The sequence below is a fragment of the Geotrypetes seraphini genome, chromosome 9 (genome assembly GCF_902459505.1).
Source record: "Geotrypetes seraphini chromosome 9, aGeoSer1.1, whole genome shotgun sequence".
Taxonomy (NCBI): Eukaryota; Metazoa; Chordata; class Amphibia; order Gymnophiona; family Dermophiidae; genus Geotrypetes; species Geotrypetes seraphini.
In genome coordinates this window covers 15,543,105-15,569,235 of record NC_047092.1, presented here as the reverse complement: position 1 = coordinate 15,569,235, position 26,131 = coordinate 15,543,105, and the positions used below count along the sequence as shown (strand labels likewise).

The following is a 26,131-nucleotide window of genomic DNA, read 5'->3' as shown; positions in this document are numbered from 1 at the left end:
TATGAATAGTAAATAGTACTTTTTTCACACATGGTAAAGAGTTCACAAAAACCAGTAAATGGTTGTAGATTCTAACAACCAACAAAAAAAAAAAATAAATAAATAAAAGCTTGTCAACAATCTTACTATTTGATGAGATAAGTTCAAGTACAAACACTCTCAGAGTCACAGGAGAGTGTGGCATGGTGGTTAGACCTACAGCCTCAGCACCCTGAGGCTGTAGGTTCAAACCCTGTGCTGATCCTTGTGAATCTGGGCAAGTCACTTAATCCCCCCATTGCCCCAGGCAGATTAGATAGACTGTAAGCCCACTGGGACAGATAGGTACTCAAGCATTTTCCCTGATTTGTAACCCGTTCTGAGTTCCTTTGGGAGGACTTGCTAAAAAACTGAATAAAAAATTTCATTGTTATTATGCCATAACTGCTATATAATGAGAAAAAAAAATTAGTCAGTAAATTAGACTGAAGCAGCAACCCAAAAATTTTACTTTATACCAACAGTAGTCATATTTACATAGTTCAGATCAGCAAATGAAAGGTCCAAGTACAGAGTAGGAATTTTAAAAAATGGCACATTAGAACAGCTGATAGTGTATAACCTGGTCTTCCAACAAAACTCAGTCACAAGGTCAAATGATATGTTTATTGGAAAAAAACAGCCGAGACCAATGTGGCACCATGTTTTAGAGGTCTAAAAATAACTAATTTTTAATTCCTAATACAATATGTTTTAGAAAAACAAACATGAAATGAACGCAGGTGAATTCAGAATATACAAATAAAAATACTTAATACATATACATGCACTAAAAATAGTAAGTATATAAAAGATTTTACATATGCCTATATTTACTTCTATAGGTGAAACTTTGATAAAGTACTAATACATTATATTATAAAAACCATCAATTAAAATGAAACCCAAAGGCTAAAATTAAGATACCATAAAGCAGACCATCCAGACCTAATGCACTGTCTCTAATAGCTGAAGAGCTGTTGAACCTGAGCACTGTGTCTTGTCGTCAACCCCCACTTCGAGACTACGATCATGGAGAGTTGCCATCCAGCAAATTTCTGCTGAGGAAATCTGCCTGAGTATTCAATTCTCCCATGACATGACCTGCCAAAATGAGGGACACATGAGTTTCTACTCACTGAAACAAGTGGTCTTTCTGGCCAGAGGAGCACTTCATGCCTGTTGACATAGGACTACAACCGTCACATTGCTGAACAAAATTCTTACCAGTTTCCCTAGAAGTACCTGTTGAAAGGACAGTAATGCCTTGCAGAGTGCTCTGAGCTACAGGTAGTTTAAAATTGACCATGAAGTTCGTCACCGACCAACATACCTGGGCTACATGAGGAAGGCAATAAGCCCCAACCTCCAACCTATCAGGCCAGCACATGTGGTAACCACATCCAATTTGGTGATGCTAGAGAAGATCCTTTGGGAGGCTGGTTGGAGAAAACTACCAATGTGGGACACTGCCTCAACTGAAAAGTCCAAGGAAGACGCATACTGTAGTCCATAAACACAAGAGACCAGCAAGGAGTGACAACTAGTTCGGCTTCATATGCATCCTGGGCATGAAATAACATCCAGTGTGGATGCCATGGTCCCCAAAACTTGAACATAATCCAAAGTCCTTGAGAGATGGCCAAGGAAAGCCTGAACTTGAACTAGAATCTTGAGCCAATGCAAGGAAGAGAGAGAAATATTTTCCCTTCCATGGTGTTGAAGAGAACCCCCCAAATATTCCAGAGACTTAAGTGGGAGTAAGCTGGCTCTTGAACAAGTATGACAGCAGAAAGAATGAAGTAGAGCTGAAGGTTTACCTGATGGCTCTGATCAATCATCCAGATAAGAATGAATGCTATTAGCATTATGCTAACACTGCCACCTCAGAAAGGCCATTATCTCTACACATCTCTACATTATCTCCTTAGTGTTGCATACAGCCTGAAGGACATTGCTCAGAATTGATAGTGGCCTCCAAGAACTGAGAAATGAAGAAAATGTTGATGAGGTGGCCAAAAGAGAATAAGTAAGCAAGCTTCCTTAAGGTCTAAAAAAGTCAGAAATTCTCCTGGCTAAACCAAGCTTATCACAGAGTCCATTTGGAAGTGCTAAACCCTGAGGCTCCCACACCACAAACACTGTTTAGCCAATTCAACGACCTTGATCCCAGGCAGCACCACTCACCCCCTCACACCCAAAGCCAATGGGGCCAAAGTTTCACTCCTCCAGGCATCTGAAACAGCTGGTACAGGGAGGAGAGAGATACCCAACCAGGAGGTGAGGGAGGGAAGAGAGATACTCCACTGAGGAAGGAGACAGGGATGGAGACAGACCTGCATTAATGCATGTTAAAGTTTTTAAACAGACTTTAAACATTTAATGTGTTAATCGTGTTAATGCATTAAATGTGCAGCACTATTTTAAATGTATTTTTATAATAAGTGGTAAATCAAACAGAGCTTGACCTCAGATGAGACCAAGTACATTCTCACTTCTAGAAACCTTTCACACACAAAGCCTTGCTGACTGCATTGTGTTAACTCTCTCCTCCCCCCCAACCATACCCAAGAGTCTGACTAATTGCAAACTTCAGTGGAGATAGAAAAAGGGTGAACATTTAAGATACAAGTACTCTAAATCAAGAAAAGAAGCCCAAGGAGTTACCAAAAGTTAAGAGGAAAAAATGATACCCAACTTAAATACATTTTACTTACTAGCTTTTGGAGGCCAGAACCTTCTTCCTCAGATTTAAAGTCTTCAAAAGCAAGTCAAAAATAAATTAAATTAACCCCCAAAAAAGTATCTTATGTTTTGTTTTCTATTAACTTACCAATTGGTCTAACACAGCAACCACATTGCTATACTAAATGTTAAAAGCAGGACAGAATAAACCTTAGTGTCCAGAATGCTGAATCCTAATCAGGAGTGTTCAACAGCAGCAAGTTTACACAACCAGAATCAAGAAAAGTAGTATTTACCTACAACAAAAGCAGCAGCTCTACACAAATACCTCCCGGTAAACAGACTGTAGCAGTATTCATATCAGAGTTAATGTAGGAGGTACTAGTTTAACAATTCTGTGACTTTCTCAGTTCTTAAGATAGATATTGGTTCCTGCCCACGACAGTTAAAAAATACAAAAGGTTCAACATTTAAAATGAAAAAACTATTGGAAAAACCTGTTAGGAAAACAGTTTTCAGTAAATTTGAGATGCATTACTTAAAAGCATTTTTCAAGAAAAATTGGCCAACACTTTAGTTCTCCCAGAGAAAAAGTTTGAAATGAAAAGATCTAAACCAAGTAAACCCTTTTTAAATGATGGACATCAGTATGAGCCTTTCCAATAGCACACGGGGGTTTTCTTCGGCTCAGGCAGTAACTCATTGGTGACTAGCACCAGACATAAATCTAAATAAGAACTGCCTCATATATCATATTGTCCTGTTTTGTATATAGTCAAAAAAAATATATAATGTAAATCATTTCAAATGTTTACTCCAGGGGAACCCCCCCCCAAAAAAAAAAAAAAATAATAATAATAATAATCTCCCAAGTATGCCATGGGGACTGAATGGGGGTGGAGGAGATCCTGTTTCCCTGACCTGGATTTGATTCATTGTCTAAATCACTGTATCGCAAACTGTGTGCTGCTCGAGATTCCAGGTATGTCACAAGATGATGAGGAGGAGAGGTTCCAGCTGACTGCCTACAGGACGTGCTTCTTACGGTGAAAGGAACATCCTGTAAGCCAGGGGTGCCCAGTAGATTGCAAAGGCAGTGCGATAAGACTTGCATTGCCTTTGCGTTCTGTTCTCCCTGCTTCCCCGACATCAGGCCAGGTGTGTACAAGCGCCGGGCCCACAGCGTTCCCCCCCCCCCCCCAAAATCAATTCTGACGTCTGAGAGGATGTTCCAGGTCAGTCAATCGCTGGTACTTCCTCTCTGATGTCAGAATTTATGTCTGGGGGGAGGGGGAGGGGAGGCTGTGGGCCCAGCGCTTGCACAGGCCTGGTTTTTGTGGTTTCAGGGAAGCAGGCTTAAATCGGCAGGGAGAGAAAAAGACAAAGAGAGAAGGGGAGGGGAGGGGCAGGGAGAGAGGAAGAAAGAAAGGGGAAGGACAGGGAGAGAGGAAGAAAGAAAGGGGAGGGACAGGGAGAGAGGAAGAAAGAAAGGGGAAGGGCAGGGAGAGAGGAAGAAAAAGTTGGACTCATGGAAGGACAGAGAGAGATGTTGGCTGGGGAATGGAATGAGGTCTGGAGGAGAGGCAGAAAGAAAAATATTAGATTTATAGTCAGAAGAAGGAAGTGCAACCAGAGACTCATGAAATCACCAAACAGCAAAGGTAGGAAAAATGATTTCATTTTAAATTTAGTGATCAAAATGTGTCCAAATTTATATCTGCTATCAATATTTTGCACTATGGCCCCCTTTTACTAAATCGCGATAGCGTTTTTTAGTGCAGGGAACCTATGAGCGTCGGAAGCAGCATGGGACATTCAGCTCTGCTCCCTGTGCTAAAAACAGCTATCGCAGTTTAGTAAAAGGGGAGGGGCTATATGTCTATTTTTTATATAGTTGTTACTCAGGTGACATTGCATATTTTAAAGTCATTTGCCTTGACCTCTTTGAAATAAAAACCCCGACTATAAATGATAATTAACATTTTCTCTGCATACAGTGTGCTTTGTTTTTAAAAATTTTATTGTTGGTAGATCATTTTAAAAGTAGCTCGCAAGTCAAAAAAGTGTGGGCACCCCTGCTGTAAGCAATCAGTCGGCACCAGCGTCTCTCCTCCTCTCTGCGCGTCTTCCCTTCCAGCACCCCTGTTGGTAGCTCTGTTAGAGAACCTTCATGTAGACGCTGGTGTCATGTCGTCACAAAGATATCTGCGCACTTCTGGATGCTTTAAGCCATGGCCACCACATTTAGTGTGCCACGGCTTGGCAAAGTTTGCGAGACACTGGTCTAAATGCAAAATGGAGTCAGTTTAATCAAACCATGCTCATCAACTTTCTTAAAACACTACTGCTAATCCAAGGGTTTTTTTTCTCCCTCTTAACACATGTAAAGACCTAAATTTAGAAGACGCCTCTTAGCAACTGATTTCTTTGATTGGATGACCAAACAGTTGGATATGGAAGGAGTGCTAGATGTGGTGTACAGAAAAATTAGAAAATTATCAAAAGGTAAGAACTTTTCTTGTAAATAGGTGTGCCATTCTAGACAAGTGGGTAGTGAATCCAAACCCACATGCTGTTCAGAAGGTATCGATCACAGTTTTCAATTCTTCCTTCCCCAGTGGAGTGTGCTGCCCCTTCAGTTTGTACCAAAGAAGGCTATAGCCCTCATAACAGAATACAAGGAGGAGGGGCACAGGAACGCTCCCCGGTCTCTTCTGCAAGAAGTATACTAAACAATTTATGAACAATGTGAACCAATAAAAAGAGCAGTGTAAAATAACCACACGCTTAACATTTATAGAGCTCGTCTTTTTTTTTTTTTACAATTACATTAGATACTTATAAGTACTTTATTATGTTTCCCTTTTAGTATATAGTGCTCCTCGCAGTCAGTGATTCACAGTATTTTATGACCGCGAATGACCGGGCAGTAGAGGTCAGCTGAAGCACCGGCGAGTGAAGGAAATCACTCGCGGTATGCTCCGACCGCCTCTTCCTGCACTAAAGTCAGGCCTCACCAATCAGGAGCTGCTTTGATTCCACCAGAAAAAGGCACCCAGCAAACACACTAACACAAAGATTTTTTTTTTGTACCCTCAAACAATTTATGATTTATGAATACCTTAGCAGTTCTATTCATTATTCATTTTAAAACCAAGTTCTTTAAGCTTATTTTTTAAACCAGTTGTCAAATTAACAATTCAAAAAAAATCTTGTATTCCTAAATTGCTTTAAAATCTTCTTTGTGTATTCTGATCATGTTACTGATGACACCTTCATAGGAGCTCTTTCCAAGATCAAATCACACCACCTTTATATGCTTTGTGGTACCTAGTCTTCTTTACATCTAAGATTTGGATGAATTATGAGTTTATTTTTGGGGCTCCTTTTATCAAGCTGCGCTAGCGGTTTAACGAGCGTAATAGTGTGCGCTAAACCACGGGATGCGCTAGCTGCTACCGCCTCCTCTTGAGCAGGCGGTAGTTTTTGGCCAGCACGGGATTAATACATGATGAAAAGTCGTGCGTGGTAACCCCGCTAGCATGGCTTGATAAAAGGAGCCATTGGTATTATCTTTTATTTCTATTCAATGAAGTGGAATAACAGCAGTCACATTATTTTACACTAAAACCAGTAATCACAAGCAATCGGGATTCATTCCTTCTCAACAGACTATTCTTTAAAAAAAAAAAATAATAATTTTTATTGATAAAGCAGCCAATACCAAAAAAGAAAACATGAATCATGTTACAAGAAGTTCCAACAATGTGAACAGTCCAGGAAGCGTAACCACAAAGACTCAGTGATAAAATACCAGCAAATGCAAGGCCCACAAGAGAAAAGAGTATATCAGCAATCAGTTAACTAATTTGATATATAACCACCAATGAGACGGGCTAGAAAGCACAGTTACTTACCGTAACAGGTGTTATCCAGGGACAGCAGGCAGATATTCCCACACATGGGTGACGTCACCGACGGAGCCCCGCAGCGGACAGCCTCGAAAGCATCTTGCTTGAAGATCTCGAGCTTTCGATTGCTGCATCGCGCATGCGCGCGTGCCTTCCCGCCCAAACTAGGGGGCGCATCTCCTGAGAGGATCCTCAGTTCAGATACCAAGCTAAGAAGCCAACCAGGGGAGGTGGGAGGGTTGTGGGAATATCTGCCTGCTGTCCCTGGATAACACCTGTTACGGTAAGTAACTGTGCTTTATCCCAGGACAAGCAGGCAGCATATTCCCACACATGGGTGACCTCCAAGCTAAAACAAAAGGGAGGAGGGAAGTTGGCAATTTAAGAAAAAAGATTCTGTAAAACAGATTGGCCAAAATGGCCATCCCTCCTGGATAAAGTATCCAGACAATAATGAGAAGTAAAAGTGTGAACCGAGGACCAAGTGGCAGCTTTACAAATTTCCTCAATAGGAGTTGATCTGAGGAAAGCAACAGAAGCCGCCATAGCCCTGACTTTATGGCCCGTTACTCGACTCTGTAGAGGAAGACCAGCCTGAGCATAACAGAAAGAAATACACGCAGCCAACCAGTTGGAGATTGTACGCTTCGAAACGGGATGACCCAATCTATTTGGATCAAAAGAAATAAAAAGTTGAGGAGAACTTCTGTGAGGTTGAGTACGTTGAAGATAGAAAGCCAACGTACGTTTACAATCCAAAGTATGCAAAGCCGCCTCACCAGGGTGAGAATGTGGCTTAGGAAAAAATACGGGTAGAACAATAGATTGATTGATATGAAAATCAGACACTACCTTAGGTAAGAATTTGGGATGTGTACGGAGTACCACCTTGTCATGGTGAAAAACAGTAAAAGGTGGATCCGAAACCAAAGCTTGTAACTCACTAACTCGACGAGCTGAAGTGAGAGCAATCAAGAAAACAGTTTTCCAAGTAAGATATCGAAAATGAGCCAAGTCAATAGGTTCAAAAGGAGGTTTCATCAGTTGAGCCAAGACCACATTAAGATCCCATACCACAGGAGGAGGTTTGATCGGTGGATGGAGATTAAAAAGACCTTTCATAAAACGAGAAACTAGAGGATGTGCCGAAAGTGATTTCCCCTCTAAAGGCTGATGAAAAGCAGCAATTGCACTAAGATGAACTCTAATAGATGTGGATTGGAGACCCGACTGGGATAAATGAAGTAAATAATCCAAAACAGAAGCCAAAGAAGAAGAAGTTGGCTGAAGATTATGAGTGGAACACCAAGAAGAAAATCTGGTCCACTTTTGACTATAACATTGACGAGTGGACGGTTTTCTGGAAGCCAGAAAAACATCCTGAACAGACTGAGAAAATTCAGCAGAATCCATCAGGTGGAAAGGAACCATGCTGTCAAATGAAGAGACTGCAGGTTTGGATGAAGTAAGGATCCCTGACTCTGAGTGAGCAGAGAAGGAAAAACTGGCAGAAGAAGAGGTTCCTTGATGCTGAGTTGCAGAAGAAGAGAGAACCAATGTTGTCGGGGCCACCGAGGAGCTATGAGAATCATTGTGGCATGATCCGACTTCAACTTGACAAGAGTTTTGAGAATCAGAGGAAAAGGAGGAAAGGCGTAAAGGAACTGATTCCTCCAGTCTAGTAGAAAAGCATCCGCCTCGAGACGAAGAGGGGAGAAGATGCGGGAACAAAACAGAGGAAGTTTGAAGTTGTCGGGTGACGCAAAGAGATCCACCCGAGGAGTCCCCCATCGGTTGAATACTTGACGAAGTGTGGGGGAGTTGATCGTCCATTCGTGAGGTTGAAGCAGACGACTCAATTTGTCTGCAAGGCAATTCTGAATACCCTGAATATATACGGCTCGAAGAAAGATGTTGTGTGAAATCGCCCAATGCCACAACTTCAGAGCTTCCTGACACAGAGGAAGGGAACCCGTTCCCCCCTGTTTGTTGACATAATACATTGCTACTTGATTGTCCGTCCGAACAAGGACTACTTGGTCGTGAAGGATGTGAAGAAAAGCTTTGAGAGCCAGAAATATCGCTCTGAGTTCCAACAGATTGATATGACATCGACGATCTGTGGCCGTCCATAATCCTTGCGTACGGAGACCATCTACGTGGGCTCCCCATGCATACTCGGACGAATCTGTTGTGAGAACTTTCTGATGAGGAAGATGGTGAAACAGCAAACCTCTGGAAAGATTTGAAGAGAGCATCCACCAGCGGAGAGACTTCTTTAAAGAAGGCGTCACCGTTATATGGCGAGAAGGTGGATCTAGAGCTTGTTGCCATTGGGATGCCAGAGTCCACTGAGGGATGCGAAGATGTAGTCTTGCTAAAGGAGTCACATGTACTGTAGATGCCATGTGACCGAGAAGGACCATCATTTGACGCGCTCTGATAGTTGATAGGGAAGTTACATGATGACAAAGGTTTAAGAGAGTATTCTGTCGGTTGAGAGGAAGAAAAGCTCTCATGCGGACGGAATCCAACACCGCCCCAATAAATTGAATCGATCGAGTTGGAACTAACTGAGATTTTGGGAAGTTGATATGAAACCCCAGACTTTGAAGAAAAGAAATAGTCTGAAGGGTCGCTTGCGTAACCCCTGAAAGAGAAGGGGCTTTTATAAGCCAATCGTCGAGGTAAGGAAAAACTTGCAATCCCTGGGCTCGAAGAGCCGCGGCTACCACAACCAGACACTTGGTGAAGACCCGAGGAGAGGTTGCTAAGCCAAATGGAAGAACCTTGTATTGAAGGTGAAGGTTCCCCACCTTGAACCTGAGATATTTGCGAAAATTTGGATGAATAGGGATGTGAGTATAAGCCTCTTTGAGATCCAGTGAGCACATCCAATCCCCTTGATCCATGAGGGAGTACAGGATCGGGAGAGAAAGCATGCAAAATTTTTCTTTGACTAGAAATTTGTTGAGAGCTCGTAGATCCAGAATGGGTCGCAAATCCCCCGTCTTCTTTGGAACCAGGAAATATCTGGAATAAAACCCCTGGTTGTGTTCGGGAAGAGGAATTTCCTCCACTGCTCGAAGGTGAAGAAGAGCTCGAGCCTCCCGAAGAAGAAGAGGAAGTTGCGAGGAACTGGAAAGACACTCTCTTGGAGGGTGATCTGGAGGCACCTGAAGCAGGCGCAGAGAGTATCCCTCTCGGATGATCGTAAGGACCCAAAGGTCCGATGTAATGGTTTCCCAGACAGATGAAAAAAGGGAAAGACGACCTCCGATGGGTAGGGAGGAATTTGGATGCAAAGAGGTTGGAATGCTCATCACTGGACCGTCAAAAAGACGGAGCTGTTTTGGTTGGAGCAGGTGTCTGAGGTTTTTGAGGACGTTGTTGTTGTGGCCGTCTAGGTGGAGGCCTAGAAAAAGCCGGTGTGGACTTCATGGGGTAACGACGAGCTGGAGGTCTGTAAGCTCGAGTCACAGAAGGTTTTGGTTTCGGACGAAGCAGAGAGGCGAAGGAACGCTCATGCTCAGAAAGCCTTTTAGTAGCTGCTTCAATAGAGTCATCAAAGAGCTCAGAACCTTGACACGGCAGGTTTGCTAACCGATCTTGTAAATTGGGATCCATATCTACAATCCTGAGCCATGCAAGACGTCTCATAGCCACTGCAAATGCCGAGACTCTGGAGGATAGCTCAAAAGCATCGTAAGATGCCTGCAACATGAATAGACGTAACTGAGACAGAGATTGAATAATGTGTTTATATTCAGAAAGGCGTTCTTTGGGCCAGTCTGGGCAAAAAGATGACAACTGCTTCAAAAAATGATTAAAATATGAAGTAAAGACATAGTTATAATTCAAAATTCTATTTGTCATCATAGAATTTTGATAAAGTCTGCGCCCAAACTTGTCCATAGTTCGCCCTTCGCGTCCTGGTGGAACTGTTGCAGACACCTTAGATGGGTGAGCCTTCTTCAGGGAAGATTCCACCACTAGGGATTGATGAGAAAGTTGAGATTTCTCAAACCCTTTACATGGAACAGTACGATACCTAGACTCCAGCTTCGATGGAATAGCTGTCACAGAATAAGGAGTCTCCATGTTACGTAGAAACGTCTGCTTCAGCACCGGTGTCATGGGTAGACGTAAAGTCTCCTTAGGAGGATGAGAAAGTTCCATATCCGCCAGGTATTCAGGCGTGTATTTTGAATCAGAATGTAAATCAATATTAAGAGCCTGCCCCATGTCGAAGACAAATTTAGCAAAAGAAGCAGACTTCGAGGTCGAGGCTTCCTCAGGAGAAAGAGAACGAGAACGATGTGTCACTGAAAAAGATGGAGAAGCCTCGCGTGAATACTGAGATAGGGGCTCAGATTCAAGATGTAAAGTGATGGAAGATGTTCCACTGCCTGTCAGAGGAGGAGTGGCTGAATGTTTCCGCTTAAGGCTCCGAGTCGGAGAAGTACGCGGAGTACGAGGCTTAGTAAGAGGAGATTTTTCTCGAGACAAATGCCTCGAAGGTGGTGTCCTCGACCTCGAATGCCTCGACGATATTGAAGAGGCAATGGTAGTATGAGCTTTAGAAGTAATATCAGAATGCTTCGAGCTCTTTGTAGAGGTAAGCTTCGAAGATCGAGACCTGTGCTTGGATCGAGGTAATGCATGTTTAGCTCCATGTTCAGACGAGGAGTCTGACGAGGAAACCCTGGATCGAGACCTGCGACGAGGAGATCGCCGAGAGGGTGCCGATTTATGCTCAGGCTGGAGTTGCGCAGACAGAGTCGAGACCGGTACCAACTGAGCCACTATTGAGGAAATTTGCGTAGTCAGAATTGACTTCAGCATATCCTCAAACATGGGGACGGAGACCAAAGGACTCGGAGTCACAGGAGGTCTCGTGCGTTCCAAGGAGGGCGACCTCGATCGAGAGTATTCCCTAGACTTGGAAGCACGTTTTGAAGGTCTGGAAGACGGAGTCAAACCTGGGGCCCCAGGCTGAATGGAGGTAGACTCTGTCGGCTTCTTAGAGATGGTACCTGAAAAGGAAGCAGGAGACTTACCCCCCAATCCAGGCTTCGATGACATCGTCGAGGCCTTCGAGGCCGAGGACCCAGAGGTCTTCGAGGCCGAGGCCTGTCGAGGAGGCGAGGTCGAGGTTTTAGTACTCGAGGTTGGACCCGGAGTCGAGGATTTTACAGATGCCTCGACCGAGGCCACAGCTTTTTCAGGCTCCATACGAGGAAAAAGCTCCAAAAATCTGTCGCAGCGGCGCTTAAAAGCACGAGGTTGAAGAGTGAGGCAGCGAATACAATCTTCAGGGCGATGAGTCGACCCGAGACAGATCATACACCGACTATGTGGATCAGTGATGGAAATAGTTCTACCGCACTGATAACACCTTTTAAACCCGGTAACAGGCCGGGACATAGATAGGACAAAGTCCGTGTCGAGAACGGAGAAGAGAGGCCTAGGCCTCAATCTTCCAACCCGACGCTAAAGAAAAACAAAAAGATGTCTTTTTTTTTTTTTTTTTTTTTATAAAATAGAATTAGAAATAGAATTACGAACACAGCGACCGAAAACAATAAAGAGTACTCAGCCGCGGTGAAGAGAAGGCACAACGCTACGGGAACCAAGTCGACAAGTCTTCTCGGCTCCGCGGAAAACGTTGAACTGAGGATCCTCTCAGGAGATGCGCCCCCTAGTTTGGGCGGGAAGGCACGCACGCATGCGCGATGCAGCAATCGAAAGCTCGAGATCTTCAAGCAAGATGCTTTCGAGGCTGTCCGCTGCGGGGCTCCGTCGGTGACGTCACCCATGTGTGGGAATATGCTGCCTGCTTGTCCTGGGATAACTGGAGCACTGAGAAGTCACCATCCTAGAGAACTAGCCAGGGCTGCAATAACCTTTTTGTGAAATAGTGAACTCCATGCCCCACAACCATTCTAACAGACAACATCCATCAATGCATACCATACTATCCACATCATTTAGGCCCCTGACATACCCCAGACACACACCAATCATACCCTGAGAGTAGGCAAATAGTGTCGATCGAGCCCCTGAGATCCAGCAGAGCAGATTCACAGCTGGGCACTGGAGACAGCCGCTAGTTTGAACGCCTGCCACAAAGAAACAAAGTCATTTATCGCTAGAGGATGCATGCCTGAATGATGGGTTTGTATCTCAAAAGCATCAACAGACTATTCAAAGATACAGATCAACAGAGACCATAAACCAAGCCCTTGTGGGGAAAAGTATATGAAACATGACACAGAATTCTTTCCAAATCCTTGTGTGCATGCACATGTATTTATATCTTGAGTTTGCATATGTCCAACCTAGAGAGGAATAGGGTGGGGCAGAACCCAAAACATGCTATTGTTTTGGGATAAATAAAATTAAACCAAATTAATGCTATTCAGTCCATTACAGTTCACTGTCAGATTTCAAAGGATTGATTTTATAATTTAACCATACTGTCACTGTACAAGGCAACAAGTAGTGAGTGCTGTGCTTCACCACCAAAAGGCAGAACACACAGCAACCAGTAGCAAACAAGTCTTAATCTACAGGTGCCATCATTTGCAGCAACGTTATGATGATCAAAAGAAAGTTATATCTTTCTGTCACTGAGTTTCAAAGTAAATTTTACTACAACCAAAATGAAATACAAATCTATTCTGAACCATTAAAAGGCAGGATAGTGGGGTGGCCAGTGTACAACTCCCTAGACATTATGTTACATTGTGTATTCTAAATTGCTAAACTGTTTCTCCCATAGAAATGCACTAGGGCATTTTGGTCAAGTTTTATTTCTCTTGAATCCCCCTCCTCAAGGCTGATCTGGCTACTTTTTTTCCCCACACCACATCTTTTCACAGATTTTTGGGGAATAGTATTTGCCCCCAGTCACTTTTTGATCCCTTGCATATAATTTATTTTCCAAAATTCCTTTAGGTTGGAAAGAACATTTACTTTCTGCTTTTATCCAGACGAGGTTCGAGGCAGATTGTTTAGAATACAACCTTCAAACCATTTGACAATAGCATCAGAAGAATCCATTTGCTTCACAAAAGATGGAGAGGAAACATCATTAAGGAAGAATCAACAGTGAATTCTTGCCAGCAAACACAGGATTGATCAGAAATTATAAGTGCTTCCAAATTTTATTAAAAATGAAAAAGACCTTGCCTCTTTTAAGAAAATTTTAAAGACTTATTTATTTCAAGATGCTTTCGATGCATAAAAATTAATACTTCAGGTTTCCATATTCTTCTTCTTTTTAAAACCCGTTACTACCCAATGTTTTTTCCCATTGATGTTAAATTCTTAACTTAAAATTGTAACTTTCCACCTTCTATCCCACCTCTCATGTTTGTCCAATGTTATGTATAATTTGTTGAAAATTTTTTGTTACTTTAATTGTATAACCACACTCTGATGGTTTTTATATTGTTAATCGCTTAGATATTGTTATAAGCGATCCATCAAATGAATATTAAACTTGAAACTTGAACTTGATAATCTTAATCCTCTTATTTTTCTCTTCTTTCAAAAGATAATTAATATGAATCTGGGTCTTTTTACATTCTTCATGTTAAAAACCATTTACTTTTAAGTTGATTAATCATTCCTAACATTACCTCTTTCCTTGAATCATTTTAAAATAATTAAAGCTTTTTCTATCAATTAATTTTCTTTATATTTTTTCTTAATTGACCCTATCCTTGTGTACAAACCTTAAATGTTCCTTTCTTTTCTTTTTTTAATTTTATTTTATAAATTGTATAAATTGTATTTCTACCCTTTACCTACTTGTTCCAGTTTGTATTAATAGAACATAATGATTAGTCTGTATAATTTTGTCTCATTTGTATTTGTCATCCCTGGCGTTTATTGTACGTTACAATTATATAATACGCATTGAAATATTGGATATTGCATAAAATCAAAATTTAATAAACTTGAAACTTGAAGCGCAATAGAAGTATATGAACTAAGCAAAGATATTTTGCAAGCGATGACCATTTTGCAGTGTATAACGTAGACAGTTTTTTTTTTCTTTGCCAAATATAACTATAATGTAGCGAGGAGGGGCAGGGTTTTTTGTTTGCTTTATGGGGGTTAATTTAATATTATCGCTTTGCCTTTTTGTTGTACACCTATATAAAGTGTTCATAAAATTTCTTTTTTTAATCTTTATTGATTTTCAAACTTTGACAGTGCAATACAATGAATTGAACATAAACACTACATAAAACACACTATTAAAAACACAATTAATACATAAAACAATCATTTTCTCTCCCCCCTCCCAATTATTAAGACAAAAAGACGTACTATATTATTACAATATTATAATTAATTAATTTTAATAATCAAAATACATTTCCCTCCCCCCCCCCACATGTGTAAGGAAATCTAATAAAAATTTATTTGACTTAAAAAAAAAAGAAGCGCAATAGAAGGGAAAAAGACAACCAAACCCCTCAATATCTGCTTACATACAATTCAATTCTTTGGCCTACAATACACGTTTCGACTTTGCCCCGCAGAGATCAGAGCCGGGCCCTGTCCTGTGAAAAGGAGCCGTCAATGGTTAGGGGCCTTTGCTGGCGGAGGAGCGAGCCCAGACCGGCGGAAGGCCGCCGAGGTGGGGGGGGGGGGGGGGCAGAGCTCTTACCCAAGGCGTCCAGAGTGAACCTCCTGCGGCGGCTGTACTCTGCCTCGGCGGACATAGCGACCGGAAAGCGCCAGGGCTGCTCGCTGCCTTCTCAGTCACTGACGAGTTCGAAGCCCATCCGCGCGCCGGCACGAGGTAAAGTCGCCCGCCAAATTAAAGGAGTTTAAAAAAAAAAAAAAGAGCGGACTGCGCCTGCGCCTGCGCCTCGACGCTGGGCGGCGCGCGCTAGCACGCCGGGATGGTGCGTAATGCTTGTGGCCAGCGCGAGTCTGACTTTCCCGCCCTCGCCTGTCTTCAACGGACTAAACGGGACGTTTCGTTCGCTGCAATTGTTCTTTGGTGGTCTGTGAGAGAAAAACCGTCTTAGTAAAATAGGGACCAGAATTATTGACTTTAAACAGACATAAAAGGCTAATACAAAATATGAATGGTGATACCTTTGTAATGGCATAGATTCCCCCCCCCCAAGGGTGAACAATCCCCAAGAGTGGAGATACAACATGCCAAGGGTGAGGTTTTTCAGATGGTTACATCCAGTATACAAATCTAGAATGATTCAAGTTTTGCAAATGAATCAAGGCAGCGTTAAGTGATACTGACTTTTCTTTGGAGCCTCTGAACGAATTCAGAGAAATTGTGGAGCAATTTGGGTAAATTTGAGCTAAAAATTGCCTTCCACACAGCAGTTAAGATTGCTAGAAATGCTGTCAAACGAATGTACAAAGGGAAAAGGGACAGGGCAAGGGGAAGCAGGAAGGTGTACTCATATTTCTTCTCCAAGGCTTCCCTTTCATAAAAGTTATGATCAAGATCAGGGCTGGCTCAAGAGGGGTTCTTTTGCACTACACCCACCCCCCAAGAATATTTTCTTTTTTTGCCAGCTTTTGTCCCTCCAGCCTCCTTTTCCTTTGCTCCCCTCCAAATATTTTATTCATTTTTTCCCAGCTTTACTCCCACCCTCCCACCCCCATATTTTCCCTCCCCACAGCCAGTGACATAGTAAAGGGGGGGGGGGGGGACAGTCCATGCCAGGCATGGTCTTCCTCAGGGTGCTGGCATCCTTCCTCCTCTCCTGTACCTTTTAAACTTTGGCACGAGCAGCCACAAACTTGCTGCCTGCATCAACTTTAGTGCTCTCTCTGCCATCACTTCCGGGACTCAGACCTAGGAAGTGACATCAGAGAGAGCGCGGAAGCAGGCAGCAAGTTTGTGGGTGTTTGCGCTGAAGTTAAAAAGGTACAGGAAAGGGGCATATACATGCAATAGGAGGGGCACCACCACCCCAGCTGCCACTCACCCTTGCTACGCCACTGCCCACTGCCTTCACTCTTGATAGTTCCTGCCTATGCAGAAACAGGAAGTTATCACAGTGAAGACTGTGTGGAGGACTTCAACAAGTATGCTGTCAGCTGCCACTCCAAGCATTAAAAAATACTTTTATAAAGGTACATCCAGGGGCTGGGGCAAGGGAGACGCTGGACTGCAATGGAGAGGGAACTAGGAGAAGATCCAAATCCAGACCTTTTCCCCCCCTGCTTGTACATGTGCTTCTTCTGCCTTTAGGGTATCTGAGCCAGCTTAACCTATGGACTGTTACAGACTCAGGCATTTGACAGCCTTTGACCCTGGGCCACACCTTCACCTGATCCATATGTTAAGCCAGCCCTGATCAAGATCAGTGCACTGGTACTGACACTCTGGAGCTCAAAGAGCATAAGAATGAGAAAGCTTTCAAATGAGTATGACAAACTCCTAATAAGCAAGACTTTACATCTCTGTACTGAACTAACCCAGGAGTGGGAAACTCCGATCCTCAAGGTCCATAATCCAATTGGGTTTTCAGGATTTCCCCACTGAATATGCATTGAAAGCAGTGCATGCAAACAGATCTCATGCATATTCATTGAGGGAAATCCTGAAAACCTGACTGGATTCTGGCCAAGGATGGGAATTGCCCACCCCTGAACTAACCTAAGACTACTTATTAGGAATTTTTTTTTCCCATAAACACAAATAGTTTTTCTATCATGTTTAAGTCAGAACTTTGACTGGGCCAGTCCAAAATGTTAATTGTGTTTCTCCTCAGTCATTCCAATGTAGATTTGCTTTTGTGTTTTGGATCATTGTCTTGCTGCATAACTGAATTATGCTTCAGCTCACAGATGACTGGACATTTTCCTTATGGCTCATAAAATGCTGAATTCATGGGTCCTTTAATAATCACAAGTCTTCCAGGGCCAGAGGCAGCAATCTTTGGCATCACTCTGATGTTTTTACTGTGAAATGCTGTATGTACTTTGCACCAGACATAATGGGCTGATTCTATAGATTATGCCTAAAATTAGGCACCAGGATGAGCTGTACCAAATTAGTGCACTCCTCCCTCTGTATTCACGAGGTTAGGGGCAGAGCCAGCCCACAAATAACTTTTGGGCCAACTTTTACCCACCCCCGCCTCCCAGACCTTACCTGGTGGTCCAGTGGTGACACGGGGGGCAGGAGCAATCTTCCTACACTCCTGTCCCGTGCAGAGTTGTCATCAAAAATGGCTGCCATGAGACCACAAGAACTCACAGCAGCTATTTTTGATGACAGCTCTGCACGAGGCAGGAGTGTAGGAAGATTGCTCCTGCCCTGCGTCACCGCTAGACCACCAGGAAAGGTCCTGGGGAGATCAGGGATAGAGTGATTCACTAGGGAGGGTCCCGGGCCAAAAACCTGTGAATAACCAAATCCGCAGATACTAAAACTGCGAATACAGAGGGAGGAGTGTATTCTTAAAAAGGTGTGCCTTGCTGTGTGGAGAGTCCTTTATACCGTACTAGCTTAGTTCACATTTTGCACATAACTTTGAGCATGAACATTAACAAGGCAAGGCTGCTGTAAATGCTGGTACCCAACTGATGGCAGATAGGTGGACAAATGCAGCTATTCTATAATTTACACCTAATTTCTGGGAATATTCATGCCTCTCCCTTTGGATTTGCATACTATGAAATTTAGATATGCATGTACTGGAATGTACCATGGGTGTAGGGCAGATCCACTTGTAACTCCTAATTACTGCCAATTAAGTGTTTAACTTCAAGAACTGACTAAATCAATTTATGCAAAGATCTGGGATCCTCACCCAAATATGGGCAACCTCTGTTGAGCATACAGTTCTACTTTTAACCCATCTCTCCTTCTCTGTTCTGATCCAACAAACAGCCAAATCCTGTCGCTTCCTCCTCTATAATATTACCAAAATCCATCCTCTTCTCTCTGAACAAGTTTTAAGTTTATTAGGTTTTTATATACCGCCTATCAAGGTTGTCTAAGCGGTTTTACAATTAGGTACTCAAGTATTTTTCCCTCTCTGTCCCGGTGGGCTCACAATCTATCTAACACACTACCAAAACCCTTATCCACGCTCTCATCACCTCGCGCTTAGACTACTGCAATGTACTTTTCTCAGGCCTCCCGCGCACCCATCTCTCGCCTCTTTAATCCGTTCAAAATACTGCACGACTCATTCCGCGAGAGCTGCCATTCTCACATTACCCCTCTCAAGTCACTTCATTAGCTCCCCCATCCATTTCCGAATACAGTTGAAACTCCTATTGCTGACTTACCAGTGCATTCACTCCCAAGCCCCCCTAATATCTCTCCTTACTTATCTCCCCCTATGCTCCCCCCCATGATCTCTGCTAATCAGGCAAGCCCCTCTTATCTGTACCCTTCTCTTCCACTGCAAACTCCAGACTCTGGCCCTTCTTTCTTGCGGCACTACATGCCTGGAACAGGCTGCCTGAATCAATACATCGTGCTTCATCCCTGGCAGTGTTCAAATAAGCTAAAGGCCCACTTCTTTGAAAATGCTTTTAATTTCCACTCACTGCTGTCAGATATCTATACCCACTGCATCATTTTCTCTATCCTATAATCTTCCGAACCCTGTAATGTCCTGTCTAAATTAGATTGTAAGCTCTTCTGAGAAGGGACTGTCTATTGTATGTTAAAATTGAACAGTGCTGCGTATGCATTTTCAGCACTATAGAAATAGTAGTTGTAGTAAAATTTTAAAAAAAATTGCCAGCGAAGGCAAGGGGAAGGAAGGGAGGGAGATGTTTGGACTGCTCCCTGGCTGAGAATGGGGTGGTAAGTGAAGCAAAGTCTGCTTCCCAAATGAACGGCAAACCTGGAAACTGCAGGGCTTCCAAGCCATCGGAGAGTGCCTTGAGTAATGACTCTAAGATGTGCAATACAAATCCTCACTTAAATGCACTAAATGCAGACAGCATTTGCCTTAAAGATGACACTTGACGCTGAAGGGAAATGGGGAGGGGAGAAGACATCGAAGGGTCATGGGTAGGAAAGAGTGGATCAGACACTGAAGGGAACTGGATGGAAGGAGGGGATAAGAAAAAAAAAAAAAAGGCGCATGCTGGATTGGGGAGACAGATATCAGATCTGAGGGGAGGAAAGGAGAGAGATGCTAAAAACCACCTAGGGGGAGGGAAGGAAAGAAGACAGAGATGCAAGACTATGGGGGGAATGGAGGGAAGAAGATGGGTGCCAGACCAATGAGGGGAGGGAGAGATGGAAGGGAGAGGCACAGTAACAGGCAGAGAGAAAGCAGACAGTGGATGGAAGGAGTTGAATGAGGAGAAGATGAGGAAAGCAGAAACCAGATAACAAAAGGTAGAAAAAATAATTTATTTATTTTCTTTTTTTACTTTAGGATAAAGTAGTATATTAGTTGTGTTGATAAACATTTATAAACAAAGCCCTGCCAGCTGAAGATCTTTCTCTAGTTCAGCAGCCAGAACTTTGATTTATAAAATGACAATTGTACAGAATATTGTTTCTTTTTATACTTTAATAAAATAAATTCAGTATAAAACTATTTTGAGGCTTTTGTGGATGGGATCAGATGGTTTGCGTGGACAGGGAGTGAGCTCACGGGGATGGGGCAGAGACAGGGACAAATTTTTTCCCCGTGTCATTCTTTAAGCTGTAATTCACTTTGAGCTACTACTCACCAAGCTAAACTACAAAATATTAATGGAAGCTGGGGTTCCCACAAGTAGTAGGTTTTGAAGCCATGGTAAGGTTTTAAAACAGCACTGGGAGAAGGGAATGGAGGAGGAAAATAAGGTAGAGTGATATGGAATGGGAGAAAACTGTATGTAGTCTAAATACACGAAAAGCAGAGAACTAAGGATTTAAAGGAGTATGTGTAACAATTGACAGGGACAAGAGGAAAGCAGCTGAGAATACAAGTTGGAAGCTAAGCTTCCGTAAGAGCAAGCAAGGTCAGTACAAGAAGTCCCAAGTTCAGAGCAGAAGAGGAACTAGTAAAGAAAGTTAGGAAAAAGCATTAAAATAGTAACAATGTTAGACTGGTTTCAGACAATTGGAGTACAGTGCAGAGGGAAGATATAGGCATAAGAGTACAAGAAAATTAGAGACTTTGGCAAAGACCATAGAATCTGAACAGATTGCTTTGGTGCTCATTTGATAGAAAAGATTGAATGCTGTGCTTTTCTTAAATAGTTATATAAAACATTCATACAGTTATCTCATACCTGAGGCTTATTAAACAGACAATTACTATACACACAACATTATAGGGGCAGGAACAAAAGAAAATGGCAAAAGAAGAGATTATTAAAGGAAAAATGCTCATAAAAAATGTGCATCTATTTATTTTAAACCATACAAAAATATAACAATTCATCATTTAACATGGCAGGCAAAAGGCCAAGAAGACCAAATGTAGGAAACATCTTGAGGTATTAAGTTTAGTTTTAAAGGTAAACCCATACAATAATGATTACTTTTGTGCAGGCACAACCTGGAAGGAAACCTCAAAAGATAAAATGGCATTAAATTGTCTATATGAACTAAGCAGAAATTAGATTAACTGCATCCAAAAGATTAACCTTCACCTGTTTGTGTTGGAAGGGCTGTAATACAATTGTCAAATAGTTACAGATGCTTTGGCACTGTTCTCCCCCCCCCCCCACTCCTCCATATCTAGCTAACAAATTTTGAAGGTAGGTAGTAAAGTTTCAAATTCATAGGTCTCACCTTGAATTGACTTAATGGGTATCTATAATATAGATGCATCTGGCATGATATAATAATCCTTGCATAAAAGCACCGGAAAACTGTCAGTTATAAATGGAAGAGAACTGGATTTCTACTAATTCTTTATATAAAAGATACTAATTGGAAGAGCAAATTATAAATAATTTAATTAAGAAAATGCTCTGTTTAATGCTGATTGACCCAATGGAGAAAATGGGTATAGAATGATAACCAAGAAAACAATATGCATCTGAACTTGTCCGTTTGGTGATGGGGCATGTGTTTTTATTGACCCTCAAGTTTGCTATGTGCTTATAATTTTATGAACAGACCTAAAAACAAAACACAAAAGTTGCAAATAGGCAACAACAACTGACAAACTAAAGAGGGCTTGATAATTTTATACAGAAATTATATCTGGACAGAAATACTTTAAAATGCGTTTTACTTCAATGCTCCATTCCAACACCAAAAATGCAACTCTCATATACTTGTTAAAACCATCCAACCAGATGGGCTCTAGTGTTCATTGTCACGCTGTAAGAAATATTTTTCTTCACAGAAGAATGCACAAAGGGAAGATCCAAGGTTTACTGTAAGGCCAGGAAGAATAAGCTGCAGTTTAACAGATTGAGCAAGAAATCCCGTTTTACTGCTGAACTGGATACTTTTTCCTTGCAGGATATTACTTCAGGGAAAGAGAATATGGCTTCTTGTATCTACCACCATCTCTGAGGTCAAATATCAAATCAGTGCTTATAGTGATGTTCTCAGCAATCCAGTTCAAATCAGAGGAAGCAGCAGTTGTAGAAACCACTTTAATAGTCCCCAAAAATCCAAAGAATATTCACTCCAGATAAACCAAGATTTACTCTCCTACAAAACAAAAAGTTCAAATTACTACATAAAGCCAACCTAGGATATATCTTTTTTTAAAACAGACCAGACCATCTAACCCTTTGAAGGAAGAAATCCCTTCCCCTCTTATTTTACAAAACGCATTTAAAAATTAAGTTATAAATGATGCAAATCCCCCCCCCCACACACACACACCCTACTCACTCTCACAAACCTATCTAGAGGAGTCTAAAGATGCTAACTTGTCTAAGGGTTTTAACTCTTATCCACTATACTCAAGTCTCTGATGCATTGGGAGGGGGAAGGCCTGTTATTCTGAACATGTGGCACTATAGGCAGGAGGGAATGGACTTCCTTCCTGCTGATTTGTCATCCAGAGGTAAGGGGGTGTGAGGACGAATCAGGTGTCGGGGGGATTCCAGGAAGCTCTTTTTTTATTTGTTTAGATTGGAGGTGTACTAGAGGGGATCAGTGCCTCTGAGGGAGGGAGAGAGGAATATCCCTGCCAGTTCAGCTGATCCTGGCGGTGGAATCCCCATCAGCTGAGCCAGAAGGAATCCCCGAACCAGCTCAGCTGATGGGGATTCCTCTTCTGCAATCAGCTAATGGCAAGCCCTCAATGTACTGTTTTCCCCCCATCTTTGTGTGGTGGGAGGGGGGGGGTCGGTGACCACTTGGGGAGTAAAGAGGGGGGGGGTTTCATGCTTTAATCCCTCCAGTGGTTATCTGGTTAGTTTGGGCAGCTTTGGGGCACTTTGATGCAACTATAACAGGTTTAACTGCTGGCGTCTAAGTTCTGTCTAGGATGTCCTAGGAAAGCTTTGATTATTGACCACAGACTTCTACTTACCCCAGCATTCCAGATTCTTTTGTCTTGATAATATACAGGAACATTAGCAATGTGTGAAACAGATTGTTTCTACCCTACGCAAAGAAATCAAAATAATCATGAGTCTAGCAATACAGGTTACCTGGATGGCATATATGGGTACTATTTCTTAGGTTTTTAATAATAATAATAACTTTATTCGTATATACCGCCATACCCATCGAGTTCTAGGCGGTTTACAACAATTAACAAATGGTCTGCATTGACAAGCTTATTTACAACATGTTACAAGCAGATTTACAAACAAATTACCTGTAGATTTACAGTAAATTACAACAATTTACAATTTACAACAGACAGCAATGAAGTTACCACAATTTACAGTAGTCTGTAATGAAAGGGAGATGTATAATAGTTTAGCTGAAAATTGTGGATTAGATCGGACTAGACAAGGGAAGAGGAGAGAGGGTCAGATACCAGAAAATGAAAGCATAGATGTTTTGCAAACAGTGTATCCATGTACAGCAGACTCCCATAATCAGGCAGACTCCCATAATCAGACAGAATATGTCTCTCCAATCTTCCCCTTAAATCAAGGTAACCTGACCCAGTTCATCCAAATAAATCCAGCAAAGTTCAGACCTTATCAAATATCTAGCTTGCTTCACAATACATAGGTCAATTTTGTCACAGCAGCAATGTCCTAACCTGACCTCGTCAGACTTCAGTGCAGGGTCTTCGATATAATTAATGAACAATGGTGGATCTAAGTGTGCACCACATGTGTGACCAGCCTCTTGCGCTATATGGAAGCTGGTAATTATAAATATCCAGCAAACAAAACTGGAGAAAGGTTCAACAAGCAAACAAAATGTACCCCACTTCTGCCTCAACCCACCTCCAGAAAACATAGAAAGTGGCAGGACCACTGTATACTGGAAGTATGTACCACACTGCCCACAACCCCTTTACACAGCGGACTTGAGAGGGGAACAAAGATACTGAAGAATGTAAAATTACAGTGGTGCCTCACACAACGAACTTAATTCGTTCCAGGAGCAAGTTTGTTATGCGAAAAGTTCGTTATGTGAAACGCGTTTTCCCATAACAATACATGTTAAAAAAAATAATTTGTTCTGTAGCATAAAATATGCTAAGATGACATAAAAAAAGATAAATTTTTGGTTATTATTTTTATTTAGATACATCTAAAAACATAATTGTTTTTTAAAACAACACACATTTTTTAAATTTAAAGACAGACTAAGTAGAGTCTAATTTTACAGTGAGAGAGGGCAGAGTCTCAGCGGCAAAAACTGGGACTTAACTGTTCATTTTTTTTTTTTTTTCTACCGTGTTTCCCCGATGATAAGGCAGGGCCATCAAATAAGACAGCCCCCCCCCTTGCTAGAAAAAAAATGTAAAATAAGGCACCCCCCCGCAAATAAGCCACCCACCGATACCTGCGCTTACCCGAATCGGGTGGTACGGTGGGTGACTCCGTGTGGTCCCTGGCACCCCCGACACGATCGGGGCAAGAGGGAGCTCAAGCCCTCTTGCCCCCCGACTCCCCGACACGATCGGGGCAAGAGGGAGCTCAAGCCCTCTTGCCCCCCCGACTCCCCGACACGATCGGGGCAAGAGGGAGCTCAAGCCCTCTTGCCCCCCCGACTCCCCGACACGATCGGGGCAAAAGGGAGCCCAAGCCCTCTTGCCCCGCCGATTCCCCAACCCCCCGACAATATCGGGCCAGGAGGGAGCCCAAGTCCTCCTGGCCACGGCGACCCCCTAACCCCACCCTGCACTACATTACGGGCAGGAGGGATCCCAGGCCCTCCTGCCCTCGACGCAAACCCCCCCCCCCCCCAACGACCGCCCCCCCCCAAGAACCTCCGACCGCCCCCCCCAGCCGACCCGCGACCCCCCTGGCCGACCCCCACGACACCCCCAACCCCCTTCCCCGTACCTTTCTGTAGTTGGCCGGACAGACGGGAGCCAAACCCGCCTGTCCGGCAGGCAGCCAACGACGGAATGAGGCCGGATTGGCCCATCCGTCCCAAAGCTCCGCCTACTGGTGGGGCCTAAGGCGCCTGGGCCAATCAGAATAGGCCCGGGAGCCTTAGGTCCCTCCTGGGGGCAGGGCCTGAGGCACATGGTCGGGTTGGGCCCATGTGCCTCAGGCCCCGCCCCCAGGAGGGACCTAAGGCTCCCGGGCCTATTCTGATTGGCCCAGGCGCCTTAGGCCCCACCAGTAGGCGGAGCTTTGGGACGGATGGGCCAATCCGGCGTTCCATGTATCCACCACCCTCTGAGTGAAAAAGAACTTCCTAGCGTTTGTTCTAAACCTGTCCCCTTTCAATTTCTCCGAGTGCCCCCTTGTACTTGTGGCGCCCCTTAATTTGAAAAATCTGCCCCTGTCTATTTTTTCTATGCCCTTCAGGATCTTGAAGGTTTCTATCATGTCTCCTCTAAGTCTTCGCTTCTCCAGGGAGAAAAGTCCCAACTGCTTCAATCTGTCGGTATATGGGAGATTTTCCATTCCCTTTATCAGTTTGGTTGCTCTTCTTTGTACTCCCTCAAGTACCGCCATGTCTTTCTTGAGGTACGGCGACCAGTACTGGACACAGTACTCCAGATGCGGCCGTACCATTGCACGATACAGCGGCATGATGACTTCCTTCGTCCTGGTCGTAATACCCTTCTTAATGATACCCAGCATTCTGTTTGCTTTCCTAGAGGCTGTGGCGCATTGCGCCGATGCCTTCAGTGTTGCGTCTACCATCACTCCCAGGTCTCTCTCCAGGTTACTAACCCCTAGTGGTGCCCCCCCCAATTTGTATGTGAACATTGGGTTCTTTTTCCCCACGTGCATGACCTTGCATTTCCCCACGTTGAAGCTCATCTGCCACTTTTCGGCCCATTTTTCCAGCTGCGTTAGATCCTTTTGGAGATCCTCGCAGTCTTCCTTGGTTTGAGCCCTGCTGTATAGTTTGGTGTCATCTGCAAATTTAATGACTTCACACTTATGTATCATTTATGTAGATATGTATCATTTATGTAGATATTGAA

At 43.1% G+C, this 26,131-nt stretch overlaps 2 protein-coding genes across 3 annotated transcripts in view; both read right to left on the bottom strand.

The window, feature by feature from the left end:
• The window catches only part of LOC117367168 (putative cation exchanger C521.04c), a 142,287-nt gene extending 126,835 nt beyond the window's left edge, over positions 1-15,452 (bottom strand). The window contains exon 1 of the mRNA XM_033959498.1: positions 15,301-15,452. Coding sequence (XP_033815389.1) covers positions 15,301-15,355 — 55 coding nt within the window. The 5' untranslated portion in view covers positions 15,356-15,452. The remainder of the gene's footprint in view (positions 1-15,300) is intronic.
• A 5,500-nt stretch (positions 15,453-20,952) lies between these two features.
• Positions 20,953-26,131, bottom strand: part of TMEM209 (transmembrane protein 209) — a 60,194-nt gene continuing 55,015 nt past the window's right edge. For both annotated transcript variants that reach the window (XM_033959089.1, XM_033959090.1), the window contains 2 exons: positions 23,084-23,157; positions 20,953-22,251 (listed from right to left, as the gene is read on the bottom strand). In XM_033959089.1, the coding sequence (XP_033814980.1) occupies positions 22,194-22,251; positions 23,084-23,157 (132 nt within the window). In that variant the 3' untranslated portion in view covers positions 20,953-22,193. The remainder of the gene's footprint in view (positions 22,252-23,083; positions 23,158-26,131) is intronic.